Source organism: Vigna angularis, chromosome 10, assembly GCF_016808095.1.
Source record: "Vigna angularis cultivar LongXiaoDou No.4 chromosome 10, ASM1680809v1, whole genome shotgun sequence".
Lineage (NCBI taxonomy): Eukaryota > Viridiplantae > Streptophyta > Magnoliopsida > Fabales > Fabaceae > Vigna > Vigna angularis.
In genome coordinates, this window is record NC_068979.1 from 12,076,546 (window position 1) to 12,100,017 (window position 23,472).

The 23,472-nt window shown below is 31.0% G+C and overlaps 2 protein-coding genes across 4 annotated transcripts; both read left to right on the top strand.

Moving 5' to 3' along the window:
* The first annotated feature begins 3,458 nt into the window (after window positions 1-3,458).
* LOC108335051 (uncharacterized) lies at window positions 3,459-8,564 on the top strand. Of its 3 annotated transcripts, none has more exons than XM_052869778.1 (2): window positions 3,459-5,306; window positions 8,265-8,564. In XM_052869778.1, exon 1 carries the CDS (start codon window positions 3,581-3,583, stop codon window positions 5,303-5,305), a length of 1,725 nt encoding a protein of 574 aa, XP_052725738.1. In that variant the 5' UTR covers window positions 3,459-3,580; the 3' UTR covers window position 5,306; window positions 8,265-8,564. The 3 variants fall into 3 exon arrangements, with proteins under 3 accessions (XP_052725738.1, XP_052725739.1, XP_017426460.2); XM_052869779.1 differs by lacking the exon at window positions 8,265-8,564 and adding an exon at window positions 7,040-7,057; XM_017570971.2 differs by lacking the exon at window positions 8,265-8,564 and adding an exon at window positions 5,496-5,641.
* Window positions 8,565-18,249: 9,685 nt separating this feature from the next.
* On the top strand, window positions 18,250-21,223 carry LOC108336041 (probable xyloglucan endotransglucosylase/hydrolase protein 30). The gene is made up of 4 exons (XM_017572339.2): window positions 18,250-18,532; window positions 18,661-18,761; window positions 19,297-19,505; window positions 20,542-21,223. The coding sequence occupies exons 1-4, from the start codon at window positions 18,325-18,327 to the stop codon at window positions 21,062-21,064; spliced, it is 1,041 nt and encodes a 346-aa protein (XP_017427828.1). The 5' UTR covers window positions 18,250-18,324; the 3' UTR covers window positions 21,065-21,223.
* Window positions 21,224-23,472: the final 2,249 nt, after the last annotated feature.

Genomic DNA, 23,472 nt, shown 5'->3' on the forward strand with positions numbered 1-23,472 from the left:
AAATGTATAAAAGTGGTAAAATCTGATTTTGGGTTCTTGAGTTGAGTTTTATGCAGATTTTTGGGTGGGTTTTGGTGTGACATTTTGTGAAGGAGGGTTAGAGATGTTGAGGCACCCTTAGATAGGTTTGAAGTGGTGTAGGAATCATGTTTGGAGGATTAGAAGTTGGGAAAAATATTTGGTTTTGGGTAAATTCTGGTGTTCTTCATAATTCTGCAGAATTTTTGCAGAATTATGTAGAACGCGGAGTGTGCACAGTTGGTCGTTCGGTCTTGGTCAAGCGCTCGGTCTTATACTAGCAATTATGCTAGAGTTAGCGTTCGGTCTTGGTCAAGCGCTCGGTCTTATACTAGCAGTTATGCTAGAGTTAACGTTCGATCTTATACTAGCATTTATGTTAGTGTTAATGCTCAGTCTTATACTAGTAGTTATGCTAGTGTTAGCGTTCGGTCTTATACTAGCAGTTATGCTAGTCTTCGCGCTCGGTTTTATACTAGCAGTTATGCTAGTGTTAGCGCTCGATCTTATACTAGCAATTATGCTAGAGTTAGCGTTCGGTCTTGGTCAAGCGCTCGGTCTTATATTAGCAGTTATGATAGAGTTAACGTTCGGTCTTATACTAGTATTTATGTTAGTGTTAATGCTCAGTCTTATACTAGCAGTTATGCTAGTGTTAGCGTTCGGTCTTATACTAGCAGTTATGCTAGTCTTCGCGCTCGGTTTTATACTAGCAGTTATGCTAGTGTTAGCGCTCGGTCTTATACTAGCAGTTATGCTAGTGTTAGTGCTCGATCTTATGCTAGCAATTATGCTAGTGTTAGCTCTCAGTCTTATCCTAACAGTTATGCTAGTGTTAGCTCTCGGTCTTATAGTAGCATTCGATTTAGTCTTGGTATTCAACCTAGTTTTAGTACTCAACTTTAGTATAGTGTTAAATTTTCCCTAGTAGTCGGCCTTCGCCAGTGTTCGGTCAATTGTTAGGTCTTATCTATTATAGATCGTTCAGTCCTGTCCTGGGGTGGTGAGAAACTATTTGATCTCCAAAGTTCACAGGGTTTTCAGTCTTATGAGTGAGTATATGATTGGTGAATGACATATTATGTTAATTGATGAGGATTTATGTTTTCAAGTAATGTGGAAGAGAATTCCAAGGAGGAATGTCTCGTGGATGGTATTTGAATTCTAAAGGATGAATGTGAGTATAGTGCTAAGCTGGCGTTTATCCTGATATTTTGTGATTACTCATTCTTAAGTAGAGAGGAGTAACTCATGTGTGATAATGGCAGAAGGTCCTTTAACCTTAGGGTATGAAGGTAATCTTCACTAGACTAACCTTGTGGGGTAGCTTGATGGGGTCTTGCTGTTTCACCACCACAAGTGCATAAATGCCTGTAGGTACACATTCATACAATCCGGATGGTCAAATCAGATGTTCGATCTATGCATGAATTATGGTGTTCGGTCTATGCATGAATTATGGTGTTCGGTCTATGCATGAGTATAGTGTTCAGTCATAACTACTTGAGTGTTCGGTTTTGCATTGTTTGAATATGATCACAGGGAACATCTGGCAAATAGGCAAGACACTTTATACTAGCATAATTGCTAGTATAAGACCGAGCGCTTGACCAAAACCGAACGACCAACTGTTGTAGTGTTCGCTTTTGCATTGTTTGGACTTGTTTGAAATGTATGTATGTGTATACAAATAAATTACATTAGCTTACCATTATTTCCTGTTTTTGTCCATGTTTCCTGTTCGGTTCTTCTTTTACAATGACCATCCTGTGGGTGTGAGCAGTTAGAGAGGAGTTCTCGGTGGAATAGTCCTTGAAAGTAGAGGACCCCTCGACTTAGTAAAAGACAGCTCGGTCTTGTGAATAGTTTTGTAATAGAAATTGATTTAGTGAACTTTTAATATTTTATGTATTTTAGGATAACTGTAACTTAATTCTAATTTTCGAAAAAAAAAATTGTTTTATCTTATTATTAAAGTAATGATTTTTTTTATATAGTTTTTCATGCTATATTTTTGGAATGTCACCGTTAAAGTTTTTACTTTTTATGTTTTAACCAAGTTTCATTTCTCTTCTGTGTATACAAATTATAAGCTATTTTAGGAGTTATTTTTCAAACACGATTTAGGAGCTTTTAATGAGATATGTTATAAATTTAAATATTTTTAAAAAATAGATTAATTATAAACATAGTAATATATCACCATATAAGTTATTTAAATTAATTCTAAAATACAATTTTACCATTTAAAAATATTTATTTATTATTAATCTCAAATATAATATAATTTATCTATTACTCCAAAGTATGTATCTCCTTAATATAAAAATTAGAGAAATTGCAAGTTATTTAACGAAAATATTTTAACATTTTAAAATTTATCGTATCATTCAATCTACACTTTAATGTTCAATTTAAAAGAAATATTTACTATATATAACTAATTTTTTTTAATAAATGATATTTTTTATAAAGAGATTATATTATAACTACCAGCAGCTCCTTAAGGAACATTTTTATTTAATCTTTTACAATAAAAAAATAAGAGAAAAAATAAATTTATTTTTCACAAATTAAAATTAGTTTACATAGTTATATGAGTAAACTTGCACATTTTAACTTCCAAATAGACTCAATTTAACTTATAAACAAGCTAAATTTTTTTCTAATTTATCTCCCCTAAAATAAGGACTTAATGAATAACATCATAACAATTTATATTTTTAATTAGTAATAATAATTATTATGTTGTTATTATATAGAAATTGATATGGAAAGCAATTGTATATTCTTTAACCGGATTATCAATGTCATACTTGAAAAATATATAATTTATTCTCTAGACTTTATTTAAGCACATAAAAAGCTTGTGAGCTACAAATAATAAAAGGAACGGAAAAAATAAAATAAAATAAAAATGTGAAAAACAAAATAGCCGGATTAAACTTGTTTACATCAAAATGAAAAGGTTTGTGAAGAAAACTATATATTATGTCCAAGAAATAATCGTATATAGGGAAAACAATTCAGTTTTTTACAATGAAATAACTAACTAATCTTTTGTGTTTTTATTAATTAAAAAATATTGTTCAGGTATGATTTAAATTTTATAAAGAAAGCAAATTTAATTGTAATTAAAAATGTAACTTCTTATATTGTATTTGATAATTTATTACACAAGCTTTCTCTGAACATATACTCTGAAATAAACAACTAAAAAAATTTGTGGTATATTTTTTCGGAAATAAGCAGTAGAATTTTATTTCAATTGTGTTATTTTTATATTCAAAGTGAGAATATTTTTGTTGTATATTTTGAGAAATATTGTGTGAACGACATATAACAATCGTATTTTTGCCAAGGACAATTTTGTCAATTTGCTTTTTTAAAAAAGTTGGGAATAACTAGCGTTGTGAAAATGGGCTGGAATAACAAGGGGCCCGTTATCTTACGGGCCTGGCCCGGAACGTTGTCCACTTTCTCGAAAACCCACTCTTCTCACCCTCAACTTTCTTCAACATCCACTCTCTCTTCACTTTAATTCTCTCCCATTCCAGTTCCAATGGCACCACCAATAACGGACTCGGAACCAGAATCCGAAGCGCTGCGCCTCAAGGCCATGGCGGAGTCCAAGTTCAAAGCCTCCAACAACGCCAAATCCGCTCTCAAATACGCGAAGCGTGCGCAGCGTCTGTGCCCGCACCTCGATGGCGTGTCGGAGGCCGTCACTTCGCTCACTGTCCTCGCCGCGTCGGACTGGTATAGTGCGCTCGGTGCTGAGCCCTTTGCAAACAGCAGCGTCATTCGGAGACAGTACAAGAAGCTCGCACTGCTCCTCCATCCCGACACGAACCCCAACGTGGCGTCCGAGGAGGCCTTCAAGCTCGTCGGCGAGGCCTTCCACCTTCTTTCCGACCGGAGTCGCCGCCGAGAGTACGATGCCGAGCTCCGACAGAAGATCAAGGCGGAGAGCGAGACGTTCTGGACCGCCTGCTCCACTTGCAGGCTCCTTCACCAGTTTCAGAGAAAGTATATGGGTCAAGAATTGGTGTGCCCGAGTTGTGAGAAGAGTTTTACGGCTGTGGAAACGGTTCAGAGTGATGGGGATGGTGATGGGGAAGGTAGGGTTAGGAGTATGAGGTTGAAGTTGAAAGAGATAAATAAGAAGAAGGAGAAAATTGGTGTGAGAGGGAAAGTGGATAATGAAGTGGGGGATGAGAAGGAAGGGAAATTGAGGAAGAGAATGCGTTCAGTTGGGGAGGTGTTGGAGAGGTCCAAACCTATTAAAAGGGTTAAAAATGGGGAGGAAATGATGACATTAGCTGAATTTCAGACTGAGGTGAGGAGAAAGTTGCAGGAAAAAAAGTTGAAGGAAAAAGAAAAGGAAAAGGAGGATGATAGAATTGAGAAGAGGAGCAATCGGGTGGAGAGGCGGCGGGCATTGAAAAACTCTGAAGGTTTAGAGGTTGGAGAGGGGAGGGCTTTGAGGAAGAGTGTGAGGCTTGGGATTGAGGAGAATCTTGTGGGTTTATCGAAGAGAAAGGGATTGAGATCTGCGAGGCATAAGGATTCTGATAAAGGGGGGTTGGAAAACATGGCGGTGGTGGATTCAGATTTTTATGATTTTGACAAAGATAGAGTGGAGAAGAGTTTTAAGAAAGGTCAAGTGTGGGCAGTCTATGACGATGATGATGGAATGCCGAGGAATTATGCCCTGATTGATGAAACTCTTTCACTGAATCCTTTTGAAGTGAGATTAAGTTGGTTGGATGTACAGATCAGTGGGGATGGGAGGATAGTTAGTAGGGAGAAAATGGGGTTTCATACACCTTGTGGGAGATTTAAGGTTGCCAGGAAGACTTCGGTGAATTCGGTAAATATATTTTCCCATGTTGTGGATTGTGACCGGGCAGCACGTGAACTTTACAAAATTTACCCCAAGAAAGGCTCAGTATGGGCGCTGCATGGCGAGGGAAGTATTGATGCAGAGGACCGCAAGAGATGCTATGACATTGTTGTATGTCTGACAAGTTACAATGAGGCAAATGGTCTGAGCATGGCGTATCTTGAGAAGGTTGATGGTTACAAGACAGTATTTAGGCGGCAAAAGAAGGGGAGTAGTGCTATTATATTTCTTGGGAAGGATGACATGTGCTTAGTTTCTCATCAAATTCCAGCACGGAAGCTTATTTGTGATGAAACCCCTGAACTGTTGAAAGACTGTTGGGAACTTGATCCCGCATCACTTCCTTCAAATTTACTTACTATTGGCGGCATTGCTAATTGAGGTTAGGCAATCTTTTTGGCAACAGACTCTGAATTTTAGAAGACTAGTTGGGAGTTGATTGTTGATGACTTTGAAACTTACTTTTGGGTGGCTTAAATTGATGACCTTGGAAACTTTTGTACAACAAAGATAAGTTTATTAGGAAACCTGACTGCTTTGTAAAGCTTGACTTTTTTAAATCTGTATGTAGATTAAAGATATATCCTATTGGATTGACCTGTTTGTCAGTCAGCACTATAAACTTGTTACATGGCATAGTCGAGCTAATGCATTATTCAGCCTCCTCCACTTATTGGGGTAAGTGTTAAGGAAGTGTTCATTTATTAATTTAATATATCTGAAAGAAGTCCATGTTTTACAATATGACAGACTAGTAACATTTAAGTTCTCTGCAGTGTTCAAGAAACATATTTTTTTTTTCTGAAAGAGAATATGACTCAATAAAATTTTGTTCTATAGTCGAACTTCTTATCGATGATAGTTTGGTCAGATATATGTAAAGGGACTTGATAATTTTCTTTTTTATGTTTTAATTATGCTTTTATTATCACATTTTCTCATTTGCAATCAATCTAAAATCATGTGTTTTGTCTATAACATCTGTAAGATACCAAAACCTTTTAAAAGAAGGTGAGGGCATGTGCACTTTAATTACAGTTTAGAAACCTAGATTGTATCAAATTGTATTCAGATCATGGATGAGTCAGCTATTTTAAATGCTCTATGAAAATATCCATAAGGGTCCAAGGTAAATCTAGCCATTTCAGCTTTATAGTTAGTTACTTCTCTGAGACACAACTGGAGTTGTTCATTTACTATGGTTATCTTCTACCTCGCTTGCTCTGAGGAAGGGTTCCCTCTGCAAGCTTGTTAAAATTATCTCTCTTTCACCACTATACTTAGGGCTTTGTATATCAAGTCAATGCCTGTGGCTGTGGCTAGACTTGATTAAATTGATTATTCAACGAAGAACTAACTGAGATTATTTTTTAAATAGGGCTCTTTCATTATTGAAAGTGTTTAGTTTCACTTGAGTCAAAGTAGCTTAAAATGATTTGTTTCTGTATATAACTATTTAACATTTTACATATTTGTTATAACTATTTAACGTTTTACATATTTGTTAAGTGCAAAAGGTCTATGTTTTTTTCCCATACTTAAGAGGTGATGTTTGCAATGGATGTTGTGTGTACAAAGTATTTCAGTTAATGTCCCTTTCAAGCTTAAGGCAGAAAAAGAGGTAGAGTATAATCTAATTGAACTGCAATCCTCTTAATTGTGGTAAATTGAGGTATGATTAGATATTGTTTAAGGAATTAAGTCATCATGGGTAGCCACTGATTGCATTCTAATCTACATCTGGTCACTTCTGTACTTTGTAATGACTGTTGTATTTGGTTTTATGCACAATCAAATTATATTACCTTTTCATTACCTGCATAGATTATCACTTATGGGTGTTAAATAACTAGCGCGGCTACCAATTCATGTTTGTAAATTTTGGTATTACTAAATCTATTAAATGCTTAAGGCTCCTTAGCTTGTCCTGGAGGAAATGTTGCCTAAACTTTAATCTGTGTATTCTGGGTTCCCGGCCAACAGAACAGTTCTTAAAAATAAGAGTCATTGTTTCTGGAAACATTAACAGTGATTCCTCTAGTCTAGTGTTTCATCTTGAGCTTTGGCAGTTATCTTTAAGGTAATTCAGGTATTTGCTTTCCTGTTTATTGTCAGGGATAACAAGCTGGTAGTAAATATGTCATGCATATAGGTGTTACGCCAGTTGGGTTGTCAGACATATATACCATTAGAATGCTCTGTACAGCAATGTAAATTCTGTAACTGCAGGAGTCTTAAATTCATATTTGTCATGTTTCATCAGGCATCTGTGTAGAATGTTTGTTTCTTTGTTAGGACATTACTCGAGTTCAATACAACTGTCTTGTATAAACTCTAAAACTCAGCTCAACTAAAGCAGATATCTTACTATTTAACTCTAAGACAGTAGTTGGCTTTTTAGTGGATCTGTGATTGTTTTTTTGCTTTGCTTGCACATTAATTATTTTCATAGGAAGTATACTGATATAAATTCCAAAACTCGGGCTCATTACTTATTTACACTAATATTGAGGCTCGGTTCTTCAGTTTTAAGCTTGCACAATGTTATGACACAAGGGAAAAAATCAACATAGTCTTTTGCTTTGTGCTTATCTGTCATGACCTTGGCATGTAACATTATATATACGATTTCTTATCCGTAAAGAACATCTTCCGTCAATGCAGTGCATTGAAACACAAGTGTACTAGAAAGGTACTAAGCTTTTTGGAAATGATGTTAGAAGAGAACGTGAAATACATGAGTAACCTTTTTGGTTGGACGGTAGCTTGAGCTTAAGATTTTAAGATCTGTGAAAGGACAGTATCCAATCAAGAGAAATGCTAGCAGCATCCCTTTTAAAACATTTTTTTAAGACATTTATTGTTCATTGAAATTTATAATCATAAAATTCTGCGGGGCTCACCAAATTCTTATTTAATGAACCCCGGCATTAATTTCTAAGATTTATGCATTCCTTGTTTCTTAATCTATATTACTGCACTATCTGAACTTTTAGTATCAACTTAGTAATTATTCCCTGTTACTTGGGTGTGCTTTGACTGTTCATGCATTGTGTAAAATACAATTGAACATTGTTCTTATACAAAACGTATTTCATGTTTATAGCATATAGCTTGCTGGAAAGTTTTATTTATATTTTATAATTTAAAATTTAACAGCATATAGCTTGCTGGAATATTTTATATATTTTATAATCTAAAAATTTAACTTAAAAATATATTTTATTTAAGATAAAAACTGTGCCTTATTAGAATCCCTGTGGTTTGGGAATGCTATTTGATTAAATTTGATTATCTGTTGAAAGCTGTTGGGCGATAATAAGTTATGTTTCTGTATTAGGTTCCTTATGTTTCTTTGCTTCATGTTGTGGTATTTCGAAGGGAGCACTTTCGTGGTTTTTTTCCTCTACATAGTGGCTAGCAGATCAGAACAAGAAAAATAGAATAAAATTGCAGTTTGCTCATATATAAATACTTTTAGAACAGTTGGTGTTTTATCACTTGGTGGATCTTTTGTATAAAGATTGATCTAATGGTTGACCAATTTTAGGAAAGGAATGCATTATATTTTAGATTATGCAGTGGAGGTGTATTTTCTCTTTCAATCGAGGTTATTTTAAATTTTTTCTTCTATTTGTTATTTGTATTGCTTATTATCAGGGTTGTTAGAATATGTGATAAAAGATTGTCTTCTATTGTATTTATATGCTGTGTAGACATGGATTTTGTTTTGACATTAACTTAAAATTCTCGTTCTAGAGTAGCTTGATATCAAATTAGAGTTGGTAAATTTTTCTATGTATATCTTCATATGATGTTGGCTACCATTATCATTTATTGTCTTCTTTTTTGTCGATGAACATTCTGGATCATTCAAACAAGCGTCGGCCTACTCAAGGTCGATTGTGGTTGTTTTGGTAAACACTGGATGTCGTGCATCATGTTGGGCAACAACCATACCAATCACCAAAAGTGGATAAACGGTCACAGGCAGAATTTTTTGCGTGCAATATTTTCATAGTATATGTCGAACCTCTTTATTTCCCCTTCAAAAAGTTTCACAAAAAGTTTTCAACTCTTGTTTTTTCTCTTTTTGGACTTCCACGTTACTTCTGAAAATTTTAATGGTAGAAGTGACCTCTCTTGGTTGCATTTGTTGAGTTTAGTTTATTGACCAGGGTTTTTTTTCATGATTACTTAGAAAAAGATGATAGGAAAATTCCATTAGACAAAAGATGAATTTTCAACTATGTTTTGTTTTGTAGAACTCTTAATGCATTCAAAACTTGCAACTCTTTTTAGAAAAAGGATGAGAGAAGATTTTGCAAATGATATTGTGATGTTACATAAATTAGTATCTCTTAAACAAAATACAACCAAATCATGTTCCCACCCTTACTGATACGAATCACTGATTTTGTGGACTTCTGACATGGTTGTTACGCGTGACAGGGGAGGTCTTAGCAATAGAAGAGGGTGAAGTACTTGTAATTTCCTTAATGTTTTCATTGTAAAAAGAGAATGAGTGACATTCCAGTGTGCTTTTTTCTTTACTTGGCTTTTCTAACTAGACAACTGTTTTCAAATTTGAAAAGATTGAACCAAAGTTTTCTCATGCATAGTATTGGAAATATTTAAGATGAAAATCTAGCTATGAAACACACCTTTCTATTCCGATCTGATTTGTAAATAGCTTGCGTTTCTCAGATCATGAAAAGTTCAACTTCATGGATACTTGATTTTGGCGCTTTTGATTATATGTATGATAATACTTTTTTGTTTTTTTTTCCTCTGAAGTTGCTTTCCAAGGACTTGGTTAAGACTCACTTGCAACCTCTTCACAACTAAATTTCGTTCTTTATGTTTCTACTTACCCATTTATACGTAATTAAATTGCTTTGTAACGTTGGATATCAATTCTTTTTAAGAATAGTATGAGTCAATTGATTGCAGAAGGGCATGAATCTAGAATTTATCTTGGAACCAAATTTTCTGTCATATTTTGCATTCTCGTCTCATAAACTCTTTTCGCCTGGTTCATCTACATTTACTAACATTAAAGAAAATGGTTTCTGACCCTACCAATAAGTCCTAGAGTTATTTTAACTGGGCAATTATGCAATCTTCATTTTACACAAGTTGTAACCCTTTTTTTCACCATTTATTTTGACATATATGTTTAGTTTGGGTCATTACTTTGGGTTTTGATAGTTTGTTATATTTATTTATGGGTTAAATATATTTTTTATTTTTTAATTATTACTGAAATTTGAAATTAGTTTCTCTTGGAAACTTTAGACTAATTTAGTCTCCACATTTATAACAGGGTGAATTTAGTTTTATTAATCGAATTTTATTAAATTTATTTAAAATTTCAAATGCATTTTTTAATTAATAGTGAAAAAAGACATGTGTCATACAGAGTAAACAACTCATGTTATCTTTGAAATGTTAAATAAATTTAACAAAATTTGGTTATAAGAACTAAATTCGCATATTTCTAAAGTTCAATAATTAAATTGGATCAAAGTTTCGAAAAATGAATTAATTTTAATTTTTATTAAAAATTAGGAAACTAAAAACATATTTAATTATTTATTTATGTTTATTTATGAACATTTCTTTATACTTTGATTTATTTAAGAAAAAATGGGTATTAACTTTTGTCTGTGTTTACTTCTTTGCGTAATAAAATAAAAAATTGATTAGTCCAATAATCAAAATATTAAGAAATGATAATGTAAATGATTTTTTTTGTCCATTTTGTACTCTTTTTAGTTCACATGTCATCTTACATATAGTTTATATGTTTCCATACACTTCTACACAAAAAAAAAATGACATAGTTGAAAAGATAAATAAACACCTAGGTGAAATTGTCCATATATTATTACTAATTATTAATATCCTATATCATCATTGGGATGATGCTATTCCTATGGTTTGCTTCCTCATAAATTGAATGTCCTCTTTCTCTCTTGAAAACCATACATACTTGCTTATTTGTATAGGATCATTTATTTTATGTCTTCTAATGTTTTGTATAGGATCATTTATTCAATAAGTTTTGTCGCCTTAGTTGAAGCTTTATCCCTCTTCACCTCCACAAAATACAACCGAAGAGATCAATTTAATATTTCATGAAATAACTCTTATTCTTTACGTCTTTCACAATCATATACCCATATCAGAATTCATAGGGTTTTTTTGTCAGCAAACAAAAATTAATATATATAACACATATATAGTTTACTGACTTAGCTTTTAGGTATATGTACTTGACCCACCTACACAAGATACAAAACGTTCCTATCAATAAACATTAGATAATATTGGTGAATGTATAGAAAAATTCCTTCCATTGGTATCTTCTTGTCTCTCACCATATTACTCACACTTTCCCTTTACACCCTTTTCATCCAAAGTATTGGTCCTTCTGCAGAAAACCAGGAATAAAACTCTTCAGTGGGCACTAAAATTTGTAAATACAGTTGCCACCCGTGATCGTATGAGTAATCATAACCTCTTTTTTCCTCTAATGTAATAATCCAATCATATCTTAACTATATATTCAGGCCACGCTACATCTTTTAAGACTATTTTTTTTAACATTTTTCAACTCAATTAATTTTGTAATTTATCCCATCTTAGTTCATATGGGGCCTCTCACTTGCTCTCTCAACAAAATGACAACCTTAGAGTGGTTCACAAGCTAAATCTATAATGCCCCAATTTTAGGTTTCATATATTTGTTGCAACCATGTTACCCCTTTCCCTTCACAACCTCGTTTTTCTCAAACCATGTTTTTTTTCTCTGACTCTTTGTATCCTTAGGGGAGCAGGTTGGCCATTACATCTTGCTTTCTAAGCTTTTCAAACACTTATACCATTAACTTCTCATGCTATTATCTCTAGTGCTAACTACTTTATGTTCTTGAATGAGCCTTTCTTAATTACTATAATTTAACTGCCCTAATTAGAATATTTGATTAATTGTTCAGTGAGTTTGAAAGATATCTGTACATAAATAAATACTTGATTGTGAAACTAATCTTCATTGCAACACATTTATATAACTTTTCATCCTTTTTGAAGGATATATAATACAAAATTCAACTCAAATTTCTTTCAACCATCTTCATAAATGATGATGTTGCCTAAGTAGTTTGGTTAATCTAATTATTTTGAATAATGATAAATGACATAATATATAATATAAAGATAAAATAATCATAAAAAAATAATTTTATTTATTTAAAAAAAATATTAAATAAATATAAAAAATTTATCTACTTCAAAGTATTATTTTTCAATTATTATCTTAGTTTTACATGAAAAATTATCAACCAACTTTGTGGATGATTATATTTTGTCAACAAAAACTAACTATATTTTAGTGAATTTTCTTTCTGGATCATATATTTTTATATTGAATTTGAATAAGATAATGAAATTTAATTCTACTCCAACCAACATTTGATTAGTTTGTGCATTTTCATTTGCCACTTTTCTTTTGTGTTGGTTAATGATTGAATGGTTGTTCTCCAATCAATTTCATTATCTGAATCTTTCTCTCTCTTTCTAACTTTAGTAACAGAGAAGCTTTTCTGAAACAAGCTGGCATGTTCCATATTCAAATGGATTTGTTATGCCAAATGAATTGTTAATTCTTGTATTAGCCCTAATGTATGCGAATGATTGTTGAGCTGAAAGAATAGTCCATTTTTGTAGGGCTGCCACAAAACTGAATGGAAGGTGGGTCCCTTTGTAGCTTGTGTTTAGGATTATACCATCCCATATGAAGGATTTGCTTCTGAATAAAACCTGCACACAAGAATCCTTTTCGTTTTCTTTCTCAAAAACAACTAAAATAGAATGTCCTTCTGCAAAACCATCATATCATGCACTTTAAATTATAAAATGGCTTAACCATTTATGTCTATTCTTAAGTCTTAAGATTTTATGTTTAAAATAATGTTAGATCTTTTATATTGAGAACCCATAATAATTATTTTCGATTTATTCCAATAAAAAATGTAACTTTAAAATTATGTAAAAAAAATTCAACAAATTAGGCTTTCGTTAATTTTTGTAATTTAAAAAGATATATAAGGATTGAATATAAACATAGACTAAATTAGAAAGCAGAATTTATAGATATTTAAAATATACAGCCAAAAATGTAATGAAGGCAAAGTATAAAAGCTTCCTTTAAAATGACCTATTGAGTACCTAATTTATTCCATTGAGTTGTTCCTTTGCCTCAGTCAATTTTTGAGGGCCATTTTATTATAAATTTGCTCATTTTTCCCTTTCAAAATGTTGATTTCTTACATGAATGAAATTTGCTTCAATTGTAACACAAAAACATATAAAATAAAAGGTCACATGATTTAGAAAGCAAAGTCCACCCTTTGTGAAAGTCCATCCATGCATAGCCTAATTAGTGGTGGAGGAACATTAATATGTTTTTACGATTAAAACGTATTTTAATAACTTTTTCCTCTACATTAAAAAGAAATGAAATTTTTCCAGCTTTATAAGTTGTAATAAACTTAAACTAATAAAAAAATATCATAAAGAGAATATTCTAAACAAATTATAACGAACTCTTAAATTATATTCCAACTAATATTTTTGCTGACAAACAATTTATAATATTTTCTTTATGACTTATAATATGCTTTTAACATTTATAGGTAATAATTTTTTAAATAAATTTTTCAATATTTAAAACTTTCCCATTATTGCCTAAAAAAATAATTAGTCATTACAGTGATCATGATCAGTTTATAAACTAAATATTATTAATATTTAAAATAATATCTATATGAATAAAAAATTATAATTGAGTTGTAAATTGATATCTGACTAATTTAGACACTAATTCTTTTAGTAGCTAAATTTTGATACATAATGTTAGTGATCAGTTCAGATATTAATTCATACCTGAATTATAAAGACTATTTTAGATACGGATAATCTAATCCAATGAATACAATATTTAATTATCTTAAATTTAGATACCAATAATCTAGTCTATTAAATACAATATTTAATCATCTTATAAAGTTAAGTAGGTATATATTTAATAAACACTGTAATCTGCAATTTCTTATAATATTGTATTTTATAATTGATAATGTATTTAAAATAGTAAGACTTTGATTATTTTAATAATAAAAGTTTAAAGTGTAAATAAAACAATTATAAACGAGCTCTAAATCTCTCTTCCTTTTCTCTATAGCTCTCTTCTTTCTCTTTAGATTTTCTAATCGTGCATTCATCTATTTGAAGATTGGACTACATTAGGATGATCCTTCTGTCAGTTTCTCCAATAGAGTAATTTAGTTTTCTACCTCTTTTCTTGGTTTATATGTTCCTTATTGTGCATATGGACTATCTTCGCTCACATGTAGCATCTGAGTCTTGTATAAGAGTTTTTTTTATCATTGGATGAGAATATACTCGTTGGACAAAGTTAAAATCAGAGTTATTGATGTCGTGGTTGCTAGGCGAGAGTAATCGTTGGGCGAGGCAAAGTTAGAGAGTTCATTGACTAGACAATTGTTGGGCGATAATAATCTCATTGAGCAAAGTTAAAGTTAAGAGTTATTGACGTTGTGGTCGCTAGGCGAAACCAAAGTTAGAGAACTAATTAACTTAACAATTGTTGGGCGAGAATAATCTCATTAAGCAAAATTAAAGCTAGATGGCTACTAACTTTATGGTTGTTGGACAAGAATAATTTCGTTGGACGCAACATAAGTCAGAGAGCTTATTGTGTGTTCTCTTTATTTATAATGTTCATCTTAATGGTGTGAGAAGATAATGATGTAGCATTTGATCCAATTCAGGAAGATGGTGATGATGTAGTGTAATGTTAGGATGATCTAGTTATGATAAGTTGTCTTTTTGGAAAACCTTTTTACAATTTTTATCAGTGTATTATTATCTTTTTGTATGAATTTTTTTTAGTAGTTATATGTTATTAAAACAAAATGTTACATAATTAATATTATTTAATAAATGTATTTATTCATATATTTATGTATTTTTATAATGTTGTTACTATTATTAAATTGAATGTTAATGTTATAATTCTTAATTTTAGTGTTTTTTAACAAGATTATTATATTCTATGTTGTGATTGTGAAGACATGTAACATAATTTTAAGCTTAAATGGTTAGGAAGAGAAACACCTTTGAAAATTAATTAGTGTCGATCATCCAAAATTAATAACTAATGGAATGTGTACTAACTGTATATCCAAGTAATCTAGCATACCACACATACACACGTTCATATATATTCTGTTTATTAATATGTAAAGGCTTATTCTATGTGTTGGTTTCTTTTGAAAGATATAAGTTTTTTCAACTGATTCTAACTTAGATAGCAAGTGATTTTTTTTATTTAATTTATCATCTTTATTTGAAGTTTGCTTTAACATAACGAAAAGTGAAATTCCCATGAACTTGCCAGTGTAAAAGAAAATTCGAAATTAAAATTGTTGAGGAATTAAGAGATGTTCATATATATTTTCTTTTTGCAGTAAACACTGATATTTTTTATGATGAAATTTGAATCTTTCGAACAAATGCAGACTAACAAACAGTGATAGACCACATCTTTCTCTAAGAATAATCTTGTACACTTACTTTTATTAATAAATTTTATAAAATTAACAAAATTGAAACGTTGAATCATAAAATATCATATCTTTTGCATCATGCTTATATAAAGTTAAAATAAAAAAATTTAATTCAACATGTGAATAATTTCATATCATCCTCTAGATTGCTGACGCGAATTTTGAGTATTCGTGTTTGTAATCTTATAGTTAACATTTATATTGTACTTTTAATGTTTATAGGAATTAAAGAAAGACAAATCGATTATGTGTCAATGAATTTATGAAGAAAAAAACATAGTCTACATTGTATCAAAGCTATGATTGAATTGATAAAACTATGAAAGCAATGATTAAAAGATACATCACTAAATTAAAATCAATTTTAATTATAATGAAATATTATTTAAATTTTTTCTATTTTTTAAGATTTTGATTGATTAAAGAAGATATTTAAAAACTTTACTATTATATGAATGGTGCATAGGTTAACAAGATAGAAAAACTATTAATAAGATAAGTTAAGCTTATGTTATCTTATTTCTCTCTGCAGATATTTATTGAAAAAATTGTCTAAATATAACAAATTTATAAATTATTTCTTTCCTTTTATATTATTTATTTAATGGATGCAATAATCAAGTGAATGGGGATAATTACATAGGAAAGTAATAAGGATTTCGTTTTCTGTCTGATTAGTTATAAAATATTCACGAAATTTGTATATGCAACAAAAAATAGTAATAAGTACAAAAATCTTGTATCAAATCAGCTATTTTCCATAGTAAAAGGTTTGAAAATTAATTATTAGTATTTGTGAAACACCGAAATGCTTGGATTTGATCTATTTATTTAACCAACAAAGGCAAGACGGTTGTAGCCATTCTGTAAATAGTTGTGCCATTTAATACGATGTTAAGATAGATTAAATCAATTTAATTTTAGGATTAATGATTTAACGTTAGCAAAGGAGTTTTTTTTATAGAAAAACAAGAAAATTATTCTTTTAATAAAACAGTTTCACTTTTGAAGTTAGAAATTCCTTCTTCTTCTTTTTTGTGTGTGTATATACACAATTTCATTTGGTAAAAAAAATTCCCTTTAAATGTTGGGTTTATTTCTCTTTTTCATATTGGATTTATTTCATTTAAAGTGAAAAATGTAAAAAGTGAATGGCGTATTTATAAAATTATTTCCTTTCGACCAGCATGTTAAACTGTTTGAATTTACAGAGAGTTCAAAACTTTCACAGCGTTTTAATTTTAAGGGCTACAAATATTTTTTTTTTAATTGTAGGAATTGATATATTTTTTTCATTATTTCAAATTTCAGGATATAAATCTAAATAACATTTAAATTATATATTTACTTTTTCCAACGTAGAATTATGGCTTAGCTACAATTAAGTAATTGTACTTACGTATTTTATTTTTATTTTTTTCCATTTACATTACTTTATTTAACCTATTCAATATTTTCTTCGTTATCTCTCTATCTTTATCTTCCAAATACTCAAATTGACGTTAAAAGAGACCGAACCTGTTTTACTAAAAGGCCCCTATCTTTCCATTCGATTACGAGAGGCATATCATATTCACACGCTTCTACAAAGTTCTCGCGTTGGCTTAATCTTTTCAGTAGACGATAATGCCCTCATATTGTCACATTTATTACCAAAAAAATTCCTTCTAAACCAGCTCCTCTATTTTTTTTTCTCGTATACGAAATTTTAAAAGAATTATCTCTTTATATTCTTCAACTTGTTTTTTCTTTGGTGGTGTGATGCTTTTGAAACTGAGCTGGTCAATATATTCATCTCACAAGTCACAAGCTTGGCATATTCTAATAACCCTTTAAAATATTATATGTTTTAAAAAAAGGAAACAAAAAGAATTAAAAGGTTGAACAAAAAATTCCCACAGTGAAATTGCTTGAATATTTAGCAATCAAATAAAATAAAAACTTTCTTAACCTTGAAAACCAATCATTGACCATTTTGTGGTTTGACCAACACCATGTATGATTAGTTTAGAAAACTTACGAGGAAAGACACATAATCTTAAAATTCAAGCTAGATAAGGCTCTTTGCCACCTTGTAGTACACGTGTGAAGGTCATAAGCCATCACCCTCCACTAAGACTTTTTTTTTTTCTTTTCATAGTTGTTATGGGTCGGTTCAATTATTTTGTCACATATAATGCCACCAAAGATGTGAAATGTAACCAACACCATACAATATTAGTGCAAAAATCTAAGGGTTTTCGAGAAAATTAAATTCATATATCGGGTCATCATCATGTTAAATTATGATTTATTTTTATTAATTGAAACCTCCTTTGGTACACACATTCAACACTACAAATTATGAATCCTTATCACCATATTTGGTGCCACCCCAAAAGGTTCACAAAATAGCACTTACCCTTAAACAATAAAAATATCTGTTCAATCCAACAATGATAGCAGCAACCTAACGATAAGCACATATTCTCCTTAAAGCTATAAAATATTTTTATTCATAATTTTGCGCCCACAAAAAATGCAACCTAGAACAGTGGCAGCCTGGTAATTTGACCACCCGGTCAAGGATAAGTTTGGACAAAAAAAAGAAAAAAAAACGAATAAATGAATATCAATGTTGTTTTGTCCGTAGTGATTTAATGTGATTTTTATTGTGTATAAATATAGAGTGAAAGGGAGAAAAGAAAGGGTGGAGAGAGAAAAACAGAAGAAGAAGAAGAAGAGAGAAACTGAAATAAAATTAGTATGGATCATATGTTACGTTGTGTTGGGTCAATACCCAAACTTTCGTTTCTTTTGCTACTTTCTCTGCTTCTCTTCAGTTTCGTTAACGCAGCCTTCGACCTCGCTACTATACCCTTCAAGGATGGTTTTTCTCCGCTCTTCGGAGATAGCAACGTTGTCCGCTCCGCCGATGGCAACGGCGTACAACTCCTCCTCGATCGCTACACAGGTAAATGTTTTCAGTTACACGTCGTCACGCGCAATAACATATACGAACGATCACAAATTAATTAAGGTTTTATGTTTTATTTTATTCGTTTTCTATGTTCTCTTTCTCATCATTCTTTGACGAAACAGGTTCGGGTTTTATATCGTCTAATATGTACAACTATGGATTCTTCAGCGCCAGAATAAAGTTACCGTCGAATTATACTGCCGGTCTTTGCGTGGCCTTTTATGTAAGTAAACAATGTTTTCTTAAAAGCAAATTGAGAAGGAAAATTTGTAGACTTCATATTTTTTTTTTTAAAGTGGTTGTATAATTAAAATGATTTTCTGGGGGGAATGGTATGCATTTTAAGAAAACATGAATTCGGATTTTTAATTCTTCTTCATCTTCTTTATCTTTACTTTTTTTTATGATCAGTAAAACACGCTAAATATTAGTCAAACGTCCTTTAATTTGCTGGAGAAACTACCGAACTTGTAGCAAAGTCAAAAACAGATTGATGGTCGGTGAACTCCATTGAATTTACGTCAGAATTTTTTTAGTTTTTTTAATGAACTGTTCAAACGGTGAACTACGAATGGTGGCTTAGTATAGCATGCTTGGTTTAACAAAGATTGAATTGTGGTCGCAATTATTTATTATTATTATTGTTTCAGTATTTTCTTTTTGTACTATGAAAAATTAGGTATGAATACATTTTAATAACCTTATGCACGGTTTCATGGTTATCATGGTTGGTTAATTTTTCACCTTTCATGGTACAGACATCAAACGGTGATGTGTTCGAGAAGTCGCACGATGAGTTGGACTTTGAATTCCTTGGAAACATCGCCGGAAAACCGTGGCGGTTTCAGACGAACTTATACGGCAACGGCAGTACGAACCGTGGGCGCGAGGAGCGTTACCGTTTGTGGTTCGATCCGACGAAAGAATACCACAGATACAGCATCCTTTGGACAGCGAAGAATGTGATGTAAGGGTTTGTTTGTGTATTTATGCGGCGTGATTATACATTAATTGTGTGTTGATACGTATTGAGTGGGTTTTTTGTGCTTGAAATACTTTTTAGGCATGCCATGGGATTCAACTTTAACGTGGCGTGTTTTGGTATTGAATTGGTTTTGTTTGACTTAACGTGAGGGAGGAAAGGGTTTGGGGTTGCGTGTGGGATGCGTCGCCCACAACAACAACAACAACAACTTGGTCTGGTTTGGGTTGGGTGAGCTAGGAAGGTTCAAAAGCATATACTTTTCATTACTAAAAGGATGGTTTAGATGGTAGTGTGGGTTTCGAATTCAATGATTATTTTCCCAGTTTGAGTCTATGGTATAATTGGCCCACACTCATGGCCAACTTGAATTTTGTTTGATGTGCCTTTTTAAATTATTCTTATTTTAATTCACCTATGTATACGGCGATGATGATAGATTAAACAATCATCCACTATTTTCCCCCACTTAAATTTGTGCTTATCCTTATGTTTTTGTGTATAACACACATCTGATATGACTCTTTTGTTTTGAGTCATACGTATCCATCACGGTCCTTCTCCTTATAATGGCTTGCCAAACCTTTTAATTTATTCTCTACCCTATTATCTGCCTAATTGTGGGCTGCCCAAAAATGCATTATTTTCCTAATCAAACTCTTACTGCATAATTATAATTATCAATCATGCACTTCTACAATTTCTTTCAAATATCTCCCTTTGAAAAGCCTAATTTAAAATTCTATACCACAATCAGAAGGCAGTTGCTATTGTAATGAAACATGTGATCTTTCTTTGTTTAATCTCTCCAAAACTTGCCACCATTTTTTTGTAAGATTACCGAACTAAAGCAAGCTCATAGATTCCTATACCATTTGCCAAACCCCGTTCCCATAATTCCCACCTAACTCAACACTAACGTAGCTGGCAAATCTTTTTTATTTCACGGGAATATATACTATACTGTTTTTTTGTTTGTTTAATTGATTATTTTTATGACTATATGTTTGAATTGGTGCAGTTTTTACGTTGACGAAGTTCCAATTAGAGAAGTGCTACGAAGTGAGAAAATGGGAGGTGATTACCCATCGAAGCCGATGTCACTGTATGCGACCATATGGGATGCATCAAATTGGGCAACATCTGGTGGTAAATACAAAGTAAACTATAAGTATGCACCTTTTGTCACCCAATTTAAGGACCTAGTCCTTAAGGGTTGCTCCGTCGACCCCGTCCAAGAGATCTTAGACCGCCAAGGTTGCTACGACCAACACGAGGATCTCGAGGCTCAAGACTACGCCGCCGTCACTCCCATGCGCCGCCTCGCCATGCGGCGGTTCCGCCAACGTTACATGTACTATTCGTATTGCTATGACACATTACGGTACAACGTGCCACCACCCGAGTGTGTCATTGTACCCTCGGAGAAACAAAGGTTTAAGGAGACCGGGAGGTTGAGATTCGGCGGCAGCCACCGCCGGCAGTCTCGACGGAAGAGCCGTACAACTAATGCGGTGGTTGATACCGATGAGGGTGATATGTGATTATTGAAATACTGAGATGTATATAATAGTGTCCATTTTTTATGGCTTTATTATTTGTGGGTATTTTGAGATAATATTTATTTGTTGAGAGGCATAAATAAACTATAGTCATTATATCTGTTTTTTATTTTTATTTTTAATGAATGTATTTTGGTGTTATGCTTTGTGTTAGTATATATATGGCTTGATTAGTTGGTGGAGAATATATCGATGAGTGCGCGAAAGAATAAGTCCAAATATTTTGTGTGTCAAAAAATGCATGGCTGGTCATTCATCATGTTGCCTTGGTCACTAGTCACTACGTATACCCTATAACTTTATATTTTAATTTCCAATTATATTTTATACGGACAAAACTTATATATATACATATATGGTCATAAATATTATTATAAGTTTTTTTTTTGTCAAACTTTAGGTTATGTTTAATTATTATGTATAATAGACAGTTTTATAAGATAACGTATCACTTTAATAGAGCTTTAAATCTTAAATCTGAAAAACAACTCCTACATAACTGTAAAATACTTTGGATTTGCTCCCTTTTGTTTTACAGTTTTACGTTATGACAGTTTGACAGACATGAAAGTGCTATATTATAATTTACTGTGAGGTTTTTCTCTGAAGTTAAATTAATAATAAATATAATTTTTAACATGAATAAATAAATATTAAACAATAGAGTAACTACTTACATGTCTTTATGCTCTTCTATTTGACTTTTAGTCTTGGAGTTTTGTTTTTGTTTTTTTATCGGTCAAAAGATAGTTACAAGAGTTACCAAAGATACGAATATATAGTTTTGGAGTTTTATAACTTTTTACACCGGTGCTGTACTGGATTTAATAATTCAACAAGTTCCATTTATAAATTAAAAGAAAATGAAAAATAAATATAAGAAGAGAAATTAACATAGAATATTTTATTTTAGCCTAAGGAAATAAATTAATATTTAACAATAACATCCTTAAAATTCACTGCTAAAATATGGAAGTAATACGAGAATTATTCATTAATTTTATTCGAGATATTCAACATTATAATTATTTATTTCATATTTACAAAATAGTGAAAATGTTAATTTGTGATTTGTGATTAATTAAAGTTAAATAATAATATTTTAAAATGAAAATATGATATGCTTATAAGAAAACTATATGTGATACACCAAGATAAATATGTTTAATTTGGTGTACTTTAAGAACACGTTATTTTTTTCAGTCTCATGAGATAATTTTAAAAATTATCGTTTCTTAAAATTAAGCAATCACGTGTATATATCTTAGTAGTTTTCATATTCCAAAGTTAATTTTTATCAGGACTGTAGCCATTTGTTTGAGATTGAGTACATGTTTTATTAGTTTACTGAAAAAAGAAAAAACACCTTTAACATATTTTTTATATTTTGATATATATATATATATATATATATATATATATATATGTATATATATATATATTTATATATGTGTGTGTATATATATATATATATATATATAATTTAATAACTTCAAAAATATTTTTCATTAGATAGAAATAACACAAAAGTTGTATCTATGCAAAATTTTTGCATGATATTTGAACTCAAATTTCTCGAATAATTCAGAGGTTTATTCAATTTAGTTTTAAATTCAGCCTACCCTTTTAATATTTTGATTTCAACAAAACCAATTAATTTGTTAATCATAAAAATATGTACATATTATTCAATACCAGTGAAAAATAGGCATTTCGTGTTTCTATATATTTTAAAGAAAAAATATTATTATAATATTAAAGAATCATAGTTACGTAAACAAATAATTGGTTATAATTACTTTTAATATTTGGACCGTTATTTTTTTTTATTTTAATATAATTAAGAGTAAAATAGAAGTATTAAATATATATTTCCCTTATTACCGGTGTCTCCGTATATTTTAAAGAAAAAAAAAAGTAATATTAACAACAGTACTTATATGAAAAAGTGATAAGTGATTACACAGTAATCAATTTTAATATTTTGGATAGTATATTATTTTTTTGGTTTCAAAATATAATTGAAAATAATAAAGGAATGTAAATATTTATCCTCTTTATATATTAAATATTTATAAACACTAAAACTTCACCTCTATTATTAGAAAATATTGTATTATAACTTTCAATGAGAATTTTTATTTTTAATCATTTTTTTCATCCATTTATATGTTTAAAGTTTTGCCTAATTCCACTTCTACTTATCTAATTTTCTGTTACAGATACTTATTTCTTAAAATTAGAATTATTAAGTTGTATTTTCTAATAATTTTAATTTTAATATATAAGGAGACTTTTAAAAGGAATAACGGGGTGCCATTCTATTTAGATGTAAAGGAATGAGTAGTTTTTAAGTGTTTATTACTGTATGCCAGTATGTCAACGAACCG

Coding starts and splice junctions, on each gene's coding strand:
- LOC108335051 (XM_052869778.1), top strand. CDS start 3,581: ATGGCACCACCAATAACGGACTCGGAACCAGAATCCGAAGCGCTGCGC.
- LOC108336041 (XM_017572339.2), top strand. CDS start 18,325: ATGGATCATATGTTACGTTGTGTTGGGTCAATACCCAAACTTTCGTTT. Junction 18,533..18,660: donor CCTCCTCGATCGCTACACAG/GTAAATGTTTTC, acceptor TTGACGAAACAG/GTTCGGGTTTTATATCGTCT. Junction 18,762..19,296: donor GTCTTTGCGTGGCCTTTTAT/GTAAGTAAACAA, acceptor TTCATGGTACAG/ACATCAAACGGTGATGTGTT.